Source organism: Mytilus californianus, unplaced genomic scaffold (assembly GCF_021869535.1).
Source record: "Mytilus californianus isolate M0D057914Y unplaced genomic scaffold, xbMytCali1.0.p SCAF_10, whole genome shotgun sequence".
NCBI lineage: Eukaryota > Metazoa > Mollusca > Bivalvia > Mytilida > Mytilidae > Mytilus > Mytilus californianus.
The window spans coordinates 65,566,251-65,581,322 of record NW_026262582.1 but is presented as its reverse complement, the minus strand read 5'-3'; the positions used below and the strand labels follow the sequence as shown (position 1 = coordinate 65,581,322).

Genomic DNA, 15,072 nt, shown 5'->3' with positions numbered 1-15,072 from the left:
GGGAAAATTTTGTGAAGTTTTTGTGCGGTTATTTTGTGGTCATTAAACATGTATTGAAGAAAAATGATTTACCAAATGTCAGCTTTTCTGCCGTATCCCTCTCCGTTGATAACTTCAGGAGCCATCCAGTAGGGAGTACCTACAACAGTTTTAAGTCCTGCTATGCTACAAATTGTCTGTAATCGTTTGGAAGAACCAAAATCTCCTAGTTTAACATTGCCATCACTGTCACGTAAAATATTAGCAGCTTGAAATAAAAACAGAATCTCATTTAAATAACTGTCATAAAATATTATTTGATGTGTTTGAGCTTTCAATTTTGCTATTTGATAAGGGACTTTCCGTTTTAAATTTTCCTTGGAGTTCAGTTTTTTTGTTATTTTACTTTAAACATACAAAAGCATTTCTATCTCAAACTTTCAAATTTATTCATATACTTTGTGGCGTTTGTGTTGCTCTTGTTTTTTCGTGCAGTGTTTTCTAGACAGTTGTTTTTCTGCCTTTTTAAATGTCTGAAACATAAGACTTAAACTTCTAATAGTATACATGGTTAATAAATTTTGATTGATTGTTGATGTTTAAGTGCCAGTCTTTGTAAGAATCAGGCAATTTTGAAAAAAATCAAAACATGGCCGAAAAAAAACCACCGCCCTATCCATTCTATTTTGAAGTTACCATCATCCTGAGTTAGAAATGCTAGGTCTTTCGTTTCTGCGTGTCTGGTAATTCGAGAAATCTCTTGATAAATTTTGGTTAGAATGATAGCAAATTACAGAGTTAGCTCCCCTTAATAGTTAATTTCTAGTGCATTTCAACCAAATTATATCTTGAATTACCAGAACAGGAAAAGGAAACGAATGTTATATTCATGCACCATTATACATTTTGATTAAATTAATGTCAACTTGAGATGGTTTTTGTTTCTCATGTTTTCACCACTGCCCGATTCTTAGGCAGATTGAAACTTTAAAACTACATGTTCAGGGCTCTTGGCTATATCATGGAAGACAGATTTGTTGGTGAAGGAAGCGAGAGTACCTAGAGAGAACCTTTGACCTTCAGCCAAAAAACTGGCAATCCTAGTTGCTGTAAATTCAGAAATTATTACATGCATTTATTATTGCGATTTTTAATAAACTGCTTCGTGGAGCGCAGCTGGATACGCCCGCAGAGGTCCAACCCTGAACAGTTGGGGCAAAAATGGACACAATATTCAAGCTTGACACAGGTCTGAATTTGGATTGTAATTAAATATTTGACATATTATAGGTTTCTGAATAAATGTAGTCAAAGAACTTGAAATTGGTTATAGGAATTGAATTTATATTCAATTACAGATTTCTTGCAGTTGTGCAATACACTGTGCTGTTGCGCAATACTTAGTAAATCTGTTGTCGGACTATAAACAAATAAAGTTCAATTTCTTCTTAATGTCATATTCGAAATTTATGAAAATCAATAGGGAGATTACATCAATAGCTATAAATAATTCACCAAAGTTTCATGAGAACTGCTGAAAGCATTTTTGAGTTATTGTCCAAAAACTGGAAAATCCCCCCTTTTTTAATGAATAAAACCCCATAACTCAGAAATGTAAAATCTAAAATTTATAAAATTCTAAAGAGAACTTACATCAACAGATATAAAAAATTCACCAAAGTTTCATGAGAACTGCTGAAAGCATTTTTTAGTTATTGTTCGAAAACTGGAAAATCACCCTTTTTTTATGAATAAAACCCTGTAACTCAGAAACGTAAAATCTAAAATTTATAAAAATCGAAAGGGAGCTCATGTCAATAGATATAAACAATTCAACAAAATTTCTTGCAAGTTGGTGAAAGCATTCTTGAGTTAATGTCGGAAAACTGGAAAATCCCCCCTTTTTTAATGAATAAAACCCCAAAACTCGGAAACGGTATATCTGAAATTTAAAAAAAAAACAAAAGGGAGCTCACGTCAATAGATATAAACAATTCACCAAAGTTTCATGCATATTGGTTAAAGCTTTTTTGAGTTAATGTCCGACATGTTGACGACGGACGGACGGACCGACGAGAGACGGTCAACAGTATACCATAATACGTCCTGTACACGGGCGTATAAAAAATGGACAAGAGTGCCAGTTTAATTATTGCGATTTTAGAAAAATCTACATACAGATCTATGGTTTAGTTATCAAAATGCAAGTTCTTATTATTGCGATACTCACCGAGTCGCATTATTTTCGCTTTAATAAAAACCTCGCAATAAATTTAGTTAATTAAGATCAGAGTGGAACACACTTGCCATGATTGTTTTTGAACTCACAACCCCCGTCTTGACAGGCCAGCAATCACTGTTGATGAACTACCACTTGGCCACAGAGGTCAATAAATTTTTTTTGAAGTTTTAGGCTTAAACAAGGGTTTTTGACACATTAATTTAAACATGACGACAGATGCTAAAATGTATGGAGCACTAGAGTTCTTCTTTATAGGGTTGTTTTTATGTTTGCCTTTTTTTTCCCTCTCTTTTAACCACCAAGTTGTCTAACTTCAACTTCTATTCTTTTTATTATACCAATGGTATCTTTTCATTTTTACTAAATTATCAGGAAACAAATACAGAACATGAAGGAACTGTTATAAAAGGATATGTGGAACTAATATCAATTGTATAAAAACATTTTTATTGCTTATTCAGGACAATCATATGCACGACAGAGCGAGACCCTCATGTGTAGTTAAGGTCGTTAAACACTCCCTAGTAGCATATGCACGAAAACCATTCCTGCATCAGAAATGCATTACAATAATGTCTGTATATCAATTTGTCTTAATTACCTTTAATATCTCGATGAACAATAACATTTTTGTGAAGAAAGGCCAGCCCTTCTAACACTTGGCGAGTATATTTGCGACAAACCACTTCGGTTAATGCCCCATATTTGTTAAGTAAATCTTTTAATGAACCCTGAAAAAGATAAATATCTAAATAACATAAGAGCTACATGAGGTGCACTCTTCAATACAGCATTTGGCCTTTAACAACAATATGTTATTTTCAAAGAATGTATATAAGTGGTCTTTTTTCCACATCTTTAAACATACCAAATCTTGAAAACTGACATGTGCTTCATTAAACTCTTATCTTCAAAAATGTTTTAATGCACATTTTACAGAAAAGCAGAAAATGATCAGTCCCTAGTAAGGAGTCTGAAATTCATGGGTTGTCATTGGATGTAGTCATATTTGTTTCTCTGTTTGTTGTACATATTTTATCATAATTCAGGACATTGGTTTTCTCATTAAATGTTTTATATTTTGACATCGCTGGCCTTACCTAAAATAGCTACTTTACAGTATAGGTTTTGCTCAATGTTGAAGAATGAAATTTTCCTTTGGGCCAAAAATAGCATTTAAATTGTTTGATGTTGCCTACCTACCCACCTAAAAAGCAGCCTATCTGAAAATTTTATTTTACAAATCATTTCAATTTTTTTTTTGAAAGATTTTTTCCAACCTTAACGTCCTTTTCTTGAATAAAATATGTAATTTATGTTGTTTGCAAAAAAAAAATCTCTACCTACCTACTCAACTCTACAAGGCATGGGTAGGCAACATCAAACAAAGAATTTGTTAAGGGTGGCCTTAGTTGCATGCATCCATGTATTTAAATGTGTGGTAGATTACTAATTGGCAATAATACCACATAACATTGCCTTTTTTTATACTGTCAGGTTATTTATACTCACCCCAGATAAGTATTCCATGAATATAGATAAGCTAGTTTTACCCTGTTGACAACCAAAATATGAAACTATTCTCTCATGTTGGAAATTCCGCAACAATTGTATCTCATTCTCTAACGCTCGCACTTCCTAAAAATACAAACACAGTGTAATATTTGAAGTTATATGATTTTATAAATGCAATTATGATTTGATTGATTGTTATGGAGTATCTGTGTCTCAGATGACCTTGGATATGATCACAATATTATAGCCACAAGCATGTCCTCTTGTTTTTGATTATGACATCACCAAATTGGACTTTTCACAAAATTTGAACTTCCCATGAGCAACAAAACAGGTGCTAAATGTGGTGCAGGACCTGCTTACTCTTTAAGAGCACCCAAGATATCACCCAATTTTTTCATGAGGTTCAAGATGCTCAGTCTATTTTTCTACGTAGTATGATGAGTACTGTTGTTTGTCTTGTGATTTTTCAGGGGTTATTTTGCCATTGTATAGTTGTTTTTTCTTCAATCTATGATTTTATAATGTCCCTTTGGTGCCATCTACCTCTTTTTTTTTAAATATGATAATCAAATTACAGAAACGTATGATTAAGTTATTTCATTTGGTTTCCAGCACACTCATTGGTATTCTACAATACTAGGTAGGAAAGAAATCCTATTAATGTACATAGCTCTTGGGTCACTTATGTGTGTGTGTGTGTGTCCATTTAATGTAAACAAACTACTTATATAAGTATGCCACTTTCTACTTTCCAATATTCAGTATTAAAAGAAGACACGAATACCCTGCTTAAGCTTCAAACAAACGAAAATGGGACCGACAGACGGAAATACGGAAGGAAAGAAGGACAGAAAGACGAAAGTACTAAGATGGAAAGACAGAAGGACGGACGGTCAAGAGTAACACTTAATGCGCCCGTCACCTACCTTGAGGGCATAAAAATGGGATTACTTTCATTCTTAATTTGAGAAAATAACCGCCTTCTTCCGGACCAACTTCACGACAACAACAAAATTATTTAAGTTGACGGTGCAAGGGTTTAACAGCAAGTCAAGGTCATTAAAAACCACCCAGCTAGTTATTTTGAGAAAGAGTTGAGTGAAGTGCAATGTAGTTCTCTATTATCTTTTCAATGGTGTTTTACACTGACTCTAAATATGTTTGACTAAAAGACCTATTCTTACTTTTGAAGCTTCTGCATTCATACTTGTAAGAGTGACTTGTTTAACAGCCAACTCTCGACCTGTATCCCTGTCATAACACAGGTATACTTCTCCAAAAGCTCCACTGCCTAACAGTTTACCCATCTGCCAGTTTACTGGAGCACGGGGAGCTGAAATAAATAATATATTTCTTTTTATTTAATTTATCTTAATTTTATTAGTATAGCTGTGGCTCAATATATCACTGTACTAAAAAAAAAAACTCTCAGGAAATTTTATTTTATTTATTCATTTCAAAGCTTTTATTAGGGCCTCTTTTCAGCACTTTCATAAGCAAAGTGGGTTTTTTCTGTTTTGATCTAAATATTTTATTTCTATAACAATTTTAAAATTATCCTATTAATTTGTAAGGTATTTTTAACATTGCCTCATATATAGTATTTGTTTATAAGAAAGTATTAAGCACTTATTCAAAAAGCTGCTCCAAGTTATACACAAACACACATCATATTACCATTGGCACACATGTACAATATATAAACACCTTTGATGTTGATTTACACACGTGTACAATATATAAACACCATTGATGTTGATTTATACACGTTATATAAACACCATTGATGTTTAGCAGGTTTAGAGCTCTTTCTTCCTGAAGGCTTAGTCAGTAAAAGATTGGTAAGTTGGCTTCCAAAGTATGTTGCAAGATTTGTTCAAGCGTTACAATTAATTGGACACTTCCCGATTGACCACGATATTGGTAGAATTGCAGTATCCTTAAATACAGAATACTGGTTTTGATTGGACAAATGATATACTGTTAATTCAGAAATTATTGCAAGGTTTTTATTAATACCAATAATGGGACTGGTTGAGTATCGTTATAATTCGCATTCTAATATCTTAAACATCTATCTGTTGCAAATTTTCCTGAAATCCAAATAAGGGCTATTCCATTAAAATGTATGTGGGAAGGTAGGAAGGGAAGTATAATTATTGAATGTGGGTCATGGGTCTTTTTTCAGTATGCGTCTATTACCATTATGCAAAATTATCTAAAAAATGGTTCTTGGTTGTAGGGATATTTTGAAAGTCCCTTCCTACCCTCCCACATACATTTTAATGGAATAGCCCTAATTAATCTTGCATTGTTTTCTATTTTCAAAAAATCGCAATAATAAATACATGCAATAATATCTGAATTTACAGTAATCAACCTGTTTATTTTAAATGCAATGCATAAACAAACATCCCAATTTTTGTAGAACACACTATTGAAAAAAAGAACTAGCGTCTGATTTAGTTGGAGTACAAGAAATTTTTTAAAATCTGGAATATTTAGAGAAAATATGTCACCTAAACATCTGTAAAAGTTGAATACAATAATAAATGATAATAATAAGAAACCATCTTGAAAATAATAAAAGTTAAAACATATCAAAAACGAACTATTAATGTTTAATCCTTGCTGATAAACATGTATTTAAGGAATTTAAGGAATGACTGTAATATTTTTCTGCCTATGAAGAAATAATATTAATGATGTGGTGCACACTGAATAACCCACATAATTATATATTCCATTTTTAAGGAGTAAATCGTGAAAAATCGTTGATGATGTCACGGTCACATGACAAAATTATGTATATGAGCTGATAGACAAAAAACTTTCAGCCAATCAAAAGATGTGATACATCTCAAATTAAATTATTAAAGATTGTCTACAGAATGACTAGAGTGAACAAAAATAACATCATTTGCATGCATGATTAAAACTGAATACAAAATGTTCCAAGTTAGATAAATATTGAAATTTCATGTGTTCATCCCACATACATGTGTGTACATATATATGTGTGTCCAATACACATTATTGATCGTTATACCATTAACTACACAGCACACAACAAAATTACAATTAAATTAGAGTACATTGATATGGGATAAATAAATATACATACGCTTGTCCGGTGAAAGACCTTAAACAGTTGGCATCAAAATTTATATATAATTTGTTTTCATCAAAGTTTTATCAGTTTCAGCTAACAGATTCAAGTGTATGAGAAACAAACACATTAGTTCACTTTCTTTCTTTCAATTTTTTTTTTTTTATATATGATGGAAAAACAAGAATGTGTTCTTAGTACACGGATGTCCCACTCCCACTATCATTTTCTATGTTCAGCGGACCGTGAAATTGGGGTCAAAACTCTAATTTGGTATTAAGATTAGAAAGATCATATCATAGGGAACATGTGTACTAAGTTTCAAATTGATTGGTCTTCAACTTCATCAAAAACTATCTTGACCAAAAACTTTAACCTGAAGTGGGACAGACGGACAGACGAACGGACGCACAGACCGAAAAACATAATGCCCCTAGGTGGGTCATAAAAATGAAAAGATGTATCAATTCACGACAAAAAAATCACTACACACACACACACACACAATATTAAAGCAAGGAACAGCGTTGTTGTTGCTGTTCTTTACCTCAAAGTCACATCGAGGCCTACAACATCACAACTCTCACCTCACTGTAAGTTCAAGACAGCCCTATGCACCTGATTGAAAGAGAGGCTTTGCTAGATATCAATCCCACTACATCTTCATTTTCCATGAAAAACACAGATGCAGGGTAATAACAAAAAAATGTTATCTGGCGTAGAAACTTATATAATTATAATCTTACTATTTGATTAAGTGCAATTAATTATAACTTATGTCTGCAATCAATATCAATTAGCAGATATGTGAAAATTTTAGGCTAAAAATAAAATTCAAATTGTTTGATGTTGCCTACCTACCCATCTAAAAAGCAGCTTACCTGAAAAATTTTATGACACAATTTGTTTCCGATTTTTTTAAACAGATATTTTACTGTTCTAACGTCGTTTTCTTCTCTTAAACATCATGAACATGTAACTTTTGCTGTTGGCCAAAAAAAAAAAAAAAAAAAAATCCCTACCTACCTACCCAACCCTACAAGACATGGATAGGCAACATCAAACAAAGAATTTTTGAAGGGTAGCCTTATAGTCTTAAGTTTGACGTGACCAAGGATCACTACAAACACCCTTCTCCTTTTAAAGAACTTTATATGAGATGAGCTTCACCACAAAATTATTTTTTTAAAGAAATTGACAAGATGGATAGTCTATGAAGTTTTTCATGTCTGCCAAAGTCATGATGATTACTTTTCAAATAACCAGGTCATCGTTAATAATCAAGACAATTATGGTCAAGATTTTTCAAAGTACCAAGTACCAAGATATTTTCCTTTCACAATTTCACTAAACTTACATTTAGAGAAGGCTAAATCTGACACCGGATTGAACACAGGACTATCTATATCACTATTTCTCTTTAAACTGAGTCGGCCCTCCGGTGAATCCATGTCGGGATCTGGAGGGAATCCACTGCTGCTACTACTATTGCTGAGAGCACCTGAACTCCCACGGGATAAAAGTGTGCTCCCTAACTCAGGCCGTCTCTGTACCATATTACTGGCACGTGGGAATGTTCTGTGGCCTTCAATGTCATGAGTGTTATGTGTATTTACATTGTAATTCCGTGGAAACGTATCAAACCATACTTTGCCATCTGAAAACAAAAATTATAAAAGATTCTAATATGTTTAATGAAATATGAATGTAACAGCACTTTTGATTGGATGGTGTCTGAAGTCAGTTCATTGGCAATAACTTGAGAAATAGCCATAGACAGATGTTTGTATGTAGCATTTCACAAAGCTTGATATCATATATAAGTTTAATAACATTTGGTTGAGGCAAACTAAAGAAAGAGGATGAAACAGCAAATTTAGCAAGGTTTCAATTTATAAAGGGACATAACTTGAGAACAGTGAAAGTGATGCCACCCAATTCAAACTTGATCTGTGTTTGGTGGTAATAAGCCTTGTTTATAAGTTTCATAACATTTGGTTGATGCAAACTAAAGTTAGAAAAAGGATACTAATTTTGAGACTTACAGAAGGACAAGGGTAAAACTTAATGCCCCCTCTGCCGTGGCGGGAGCATAAAAAACTATAAATGAAGAATCCATATCAAAAGATAGACAGGCAACTATCAATCTGATCAAAATACAGATCTTGTGTCTACCCAGAAATTTCATTGTAATAATCACCAGAACAAAAAATTGCTAAGCTTGGAGTCAGGATCGGTTTTTTAATCAGATTGGGCAACCATATTTTACTTATTAAAAATAAAACTGTACCACATACCCCCTGTTTCATCTTTAGATGATGCATCAGTTAATACACTTCTCCGTGAACCAGCTCGTATTCTAAATGGGTACGTGTCACCACTGTAAAACAAAATAAAATTGATTTTGTATATTTTCATTTTTTTTATAAATTTTAACACTAAATGCCATCAGTCATATAATGCATGTAAACTGTGTCGTTGGTCTCTTGTGGAGAGATGTCTCATTGGCAATCATACCACATCTTCTTTTTATAACCTGGTATAAACTTTAAGAATATGACAACGTTTTCAATTTACCATGATTTAAAATTTCATGGTATTATTTCTAAAATTATTTCTTAGGGACTAATATTTGCAGTTTCCAGTTTGCGAAAGTACTATTCTTAATAGGTTAATTTTCTCTTGGGTTTTTAATTTTATGGATAATATCTATCGCCAAATTGAAGGAATTTCAAACTCCAACAAAACTTTCTGTAGATATACTTACTGACTACTACTGGCATAACTTCCACTGTCCAGTGATGAGATACTACCGGTCATTTTCCCTGATCCTTCTGGACTATGGTATACACCCTAAAAAAAATCATTATATTTAAATATCCATCGGTAAGCATTAATTGTACTGTGTAACAAGAATGAGTAAGCTAAATTGAATCATTGACAAGGACAATGATCAGCATTTCTGTCACTGTAACTGAGAAATAATTCTTATTTTGGGATTTATCAATTTTTACTGAAATGAAAATATATCATTAGAGGGACATTTGGATTACAGAGCAGTGTCTAATGAGTAATGAGGTACTGTAAGTTCAGAAATTATTGTGAGGCTTTTATTAATGTACCATTGACGTCACACACTTATCACTTTCTTTGGTGCATCACACAGATTTTTCTTAAGATCCCATAACTTACTGACATATCTGTGACAAATACCAAGAATTACCTTTATTTTCATCTTTTTTGAACTTTTTTCTTTTGCTCTGTTCTATAGAAAATGTCTAATATTCAAATTATAATGTATTTATAATAATGATATTGTATATCTTGCATGTATTATATTGTATGTAACTTAGAGTAGCCATAAGCAGCTAAATTATTTGACCCTCATATGCACAACTACAACTGCCTGACTCAATTGATACCAGGAAATGTCTTACCTCATCCCCATCCTCAGGAATGAACTCTCCTTCACTATTAACAGAGGTACGTGAAACACTATGGGATATTCCATGTGGCAGGTGTCCAGGTGGTGGGCTAGGTGATTCTCGGTAGTCAGAATGTTTGGAAGACTGAAAAACAGACAAATTAATAATATATTATTTATTCACAATAAGCATATAAAAAAATTGTTAAATTTTAAAAAAAAATATAAAAGAATGTGTCCATGGGACACAGATGTCCTGCCCCTACTTGTACATAAATTTGTTAATATATAATCTTGAGTCAATATGCTAATGCAAACATTTGAGCGTGGAAATAAAACTTTGCGTCAGTATATGTAATAGTAAGAGTGGGGACAAAAGAACTTTTCTATTATAAATAGGCATAACTAAAAAACAGTAAAATTGACAGAGTGCCCCTAAATTCTACTTTGCAATTTTCCATTTATAAATGGGCATAATACAAGAAAAGTGAAATTAATGCCTACCAAATTGATCTTTGTTTGGTGGTTATAAGCATTATGTATAAGGTTGAGGCAAAGGAAAGTTAAAAGTGCGGAAATGACAATTTCAACAATTTTTCCATTTATAAAGAGACATTACTGGAGAATGGTAAAAGTGATGCCACTCAAATTTTATCTTGATCAGTGTTTGATGGTAATTTGCATTGTGTGTCATAACATTTGGTTGTGGCAAGGTAAAGTTAGAGTGTGGAGACGGCAAATTCAGCAATTTTTTTTCCAATTTCAAGATTTACATACAGACAGAGGGATAAGGTCATACCTTAATACCAGCTGTGGCTAACTGAGAAAACTAAATAAATAAAAATTACTCAAAATAATGATGATATTTACAATTTAATACCAAAAGCTGAAATAGGACTGCATTGTCAATTTTCCGTCTCTAAAAGTTGCTCTAGCTGAATTTTTTAGATAAATTTCCGAAAATGGAATAGAAGTCTTCACATATAAATTTTCAAACAGAATAAATTTTGGACTGTAGTAACAAATTCATTCTAACAATGGACATGATTTTCGAAAACTAAAATGTTGCTGTTTGTTATATCTATTCAAATGAAATAATCAATGGCATATTAAGACTGCCTGTACTAACCATTGTACCAAATCCACTCTCACTAGCCGAGTCTTTGGACTGATGTTTTCGAACATTAGTATAACCACAGCCGGCTGGAGGAGACAGGAATAGTCGAAGACTTGTGATTTTCTCATTCTTGTCCACCAGATCAATGGCTGCATCTAATTCTTTTTGATTTGTGATTGGTATGTGTACCTACAAATGAAGAAAAAGCTTATATTACTAAAACATATTGGAAATACTAACATATATATGCAGTTGTATATAACTAGTAAAGCAATTTCAATTGATATTTTATAGTGTGTCTTTCTATGTTGTGATGTTACACTATTGTTTCAGGTAGGGTGAAGGTTGGTGACTACTAAAACGTTTAAACCCGCTGCATTTGTTTGCACCTGTCCTAAGTCAGAAACCTTTTGTTCAGTGGTTGACGTATGTTGATTTGGTCCGTAAGTGTTTCCTTCGTTTTTTATATAGATTAGACTGTTGGTTTTCCTGTTTGAATTGTTTAACACTAGTCATTTTAGGGCCCTTTTGTAGCTTGCTGTTCGGTTTGAGCCAAGGCTCTGTGTTGAAGGCCCTACTTTGACCTGTAATGGTTTACTTTTTACACATTGTGACTACTTTTGCTGTTGTCTATGTTTTCTGTCCAAATTTGGTAAAATCCAGGATGGTTTATGAATCTAATAAATGTTTTAAAAACTTTAACCACAGAGTGAATGTAATGTTAACTATAAGTAATATATGGATAAACGGGATTTTTTTTTTTACAAAATTTACTTCTGGATACTATCTTATAATCATTAACAAGCTTCTTTCCAAGTTTGGTAGAAATCCAGGATATTTTATGAAAGTTATTAAAATTTCAAAAACTCAATCACAGAGTGAATATTTGTGGATGCCGCCACCGATGACGGAATGTAGGATAGCTATGTGTCGCTTTTGCTACAAAAGTTGCAGGCTCGACAAAATTCACCTCTCCATTTGCCTGTGTGAAGAATATCATTAAATCCATTGTATACATCTCTGATACTTTCATTCTCAGGTGGCTGTACGTCAGTGGTCTGTGTATGTTGATACTCCTGAAAAACAAAAAAACAAAAATTTTAGTCATGTAAACCAATTCAACAACACTGAAGGTAAGAATCATGTCCAGTTTGATATTTTAACATATTAAATACAAGACCATATGATCTACTAGCATGACTAGTAAATTTCTCTGTTTTTTTTTTAAATTGTTTTTTTTTCGTTTCGGATGTGGGGAGGTTGCTTTCTCAATGATGCAAAGCGAACCTACATACTTCTAGCATATATTTATATTTTGCATGCAATTATTAGAAAGTAAAATAACAAAAACAAAAAATACAAGGAAAATTCAAAACAGATGGGTTCTTCTGAAATGCTCAAACACAACATCAAATGAATTTAAAACAACTGTCATATTTCTCATTAAGTCATGGCATTTCCATATGTAGAAAAATGGTGGATGAAACCTGGTTTTATAGCTAGCTAAACCTCTCACTTGTATGACAGTCACATAGAATTCCATTATATTGACAATAATTATGTGTGAACAAAACAAAATGACAAAATAGGTAATCAAAGAAGAATGTGTCTGAGGACACGAATGCCCCTGCTCAGGCTTTGTAACAGAAATGGGACAGACGGAAGGAAAGACAGAAGGACGGAAAGACAGGTGGACAATGTTAACACTGAATGCCCCTGTCGCCTACCAGGTACAGCAGTCAACATTGTATTATGATCTTAATAAATTTAAGGGACATCATCATGATGGGTGACATTTTCTAGAAATGACTTTGTTTTCTCCATTACTTCTTCTTACACATACTGTACGTTCAAATTTTTTTGGATGAAAAAGAAATTGTGTTTTTATAGATATTTGATTTTGAGGTTTTGCCAAAGTCAGCATATGGTCACTTAACTGGGTCATTTGATTGAGTTTTTTTCACAGACTATTCCATGTAGTCAAACATTTCAAATAAGTCTAATAAATCTTGTTTATATTGACCCTAAAATAAAGGTCACTAAATGACCTTTAATGTATCTAATACAGAAATAAAATTATTATCAAAACATTCACATAATTTTCTTTAAGTTCCAAGTCCAACATCCAGGTCTCTTTTTCACATTTCATTAGAAACCCTTTTCTGATCAACACAGGATTAAGTAAATTTCACCTTTCAAAATCAGTATAAATTACCATTTGATCCTATTTTAAACTCAGCAGCTTTTCAAACCCATCCATCCGCAACATTTGTTCTTACATAAAATACTAAGCACTAACATTACAATTAATAGTCGAAGATTTTTATCTATTTAGATCACGTAATTTGATTTTCAATTTTCAATTTTACTTCATTTTCTCACTGTTTGAAATTGAATGCACTTTTACTTGTACCCAACAAATTGCTCAAGGTTAAATCAAATGTTATTTTCATTTCAAAAACATGTAATACAGTACACCTCTACATTAAGTCAAGGTAAAAACTATAATCCCATGATATAACAGGCTGCTTTTTTTAGGGGGGGTTAAAGGAGGGGAAAGTTGTTGAGATACTTATCTAGTCTTACTGAGAGGGATAACCTCTACATTAAGTCATGGTAAAACACTATAATCCCATGATATAACAGGCTGCTTTTTTTTTAGGGGGGTTGAAGGAGGGGAATGTTGTTGAGATACTTATCTAGTCTTATTAAGAGGGATATCTAAAGGTCAACCTATGGTCTCAGACTATCAAATAGTTATATAAATCAGGCTTAATATCATCCCCAGTCTAAAAAATAATTTTTAATCATTGTTAATGGAGACCATCAAATAACTGTCAACCTAAAAAATGTTAATCTTTAAAATCTTAAGAGATCTTGAGAAAACAAACAGACAATCCCCTGTATAGAACCTCTCTAATACAATTAAGCCTTGTTCTTTTACAAAAACAGTTTTATATAACAAATTGCATTTCTTTTTCTTTGTGTCGCTTGTACCTAATACACTCTATGTTTGATAACAACCAATTTGTCCCTGTTTATACATACATAAAACCACAATCTAACTGCATCAATGATATTCCCCTGTAAAATAGCAATCAATACTTGAAAGACTTTTTATTCAAACTCTAATAATTTTTCGATGTAAAGGCATTTAAATCTTTACTGAAATGTTAACAAATTTCAGAATTTAAAACTTTTTGATTGACTTTTAAATTCATAAATTATTTTCGATAGATTTGTTGGCAATAAAATTTGTTTTCAATTTTTATTTGATAAAGAAAATTACCGAGGATGAGAACTTATAAATGCGAATTATTTCAATTCTAAGCTATTTGTTAGACTGATCTAATACACTGAATCCCCTTTCACTGACAACACTTGTCTTCACTTAAAATTTATCAAAAACAAGCATTCTGAGAGTATTGCATGGCAATACATAGTCCCCTACCAGTTAATAATTCATTATACTGTAACAAAATGCTAACTTGATCTATTACTTGTTATGGTGTAAACTATATAACGAATTGTCAATATCTTAAAGCATGACGAAATAAAAAGTGTTGAAAACTGATTATTTGAGTGAATTTTCTAAGTCCAGGGACCATAACTCTGCACAAAATTACAAGACCGCAACAAAATTCAAACTTGATCTTTAACTTGTCATGATAAAATTATATACC

General features: G+C 32.5%; 1 protein-coding gene across 3 annotated transcripts in view; it reads right to left on the bottom strand.

Annotated features, from left to right (window-relative positions):
* LOC127718970 (mitogen-activated protein kinase kinase kinase 2-like) overlaps nt 1–15,072 on the bottom strand; it is a 67,347-nt gene that overhangs the window by 9,163 nt on the left and 43,112 nt on the right. For 2 of the 3 annotated variants that reach the window (XM_052225043.1, XM_052225044.1), the window contains exons 5-15: nt 12,360–12,465; nt 11,402–11,578; nt 10,286–10,417; nt 9,616–9,701; nt 9,146–9,228; nt 8,206–8,505; nt 6,864–6,881; nt 4,924–5,072; nt 3,734–3,859; nt 2,823–2,952; nt 73–247 (exon numbers count right to left, since the gene is read on the bottom strand). In XM_052225043.1, the coding sequence (XP_052081003.1) occupies nt 73–247; nt 2,823–2,952; nt 3,734–3,859; nt 4,924–5,072; nt 6,864–6,881; nt 8,206–8,505; nt 9,146–9,228; nt 9,616–9,701; nt 10,286–10,417; nt 11,402–11,578; nt 12,360–12,465 (1,482 nt within the window). The remainder of the gene's footprint in view (nt 1–72; nt 248–2,822; nt 2,953–3,733; nt 3,860–4,923; nt 5,073–6,863; nt 6,882–8,205; nt 8,506–9,145; nt 9,229–9,615; nt 9,702–10,285; nt 10,418–11,401; nt 11,579–12,359; nt 12,466–15,072) is intronic. The other variant, XM_052225045.1, reaches the window with a different exon arrangement.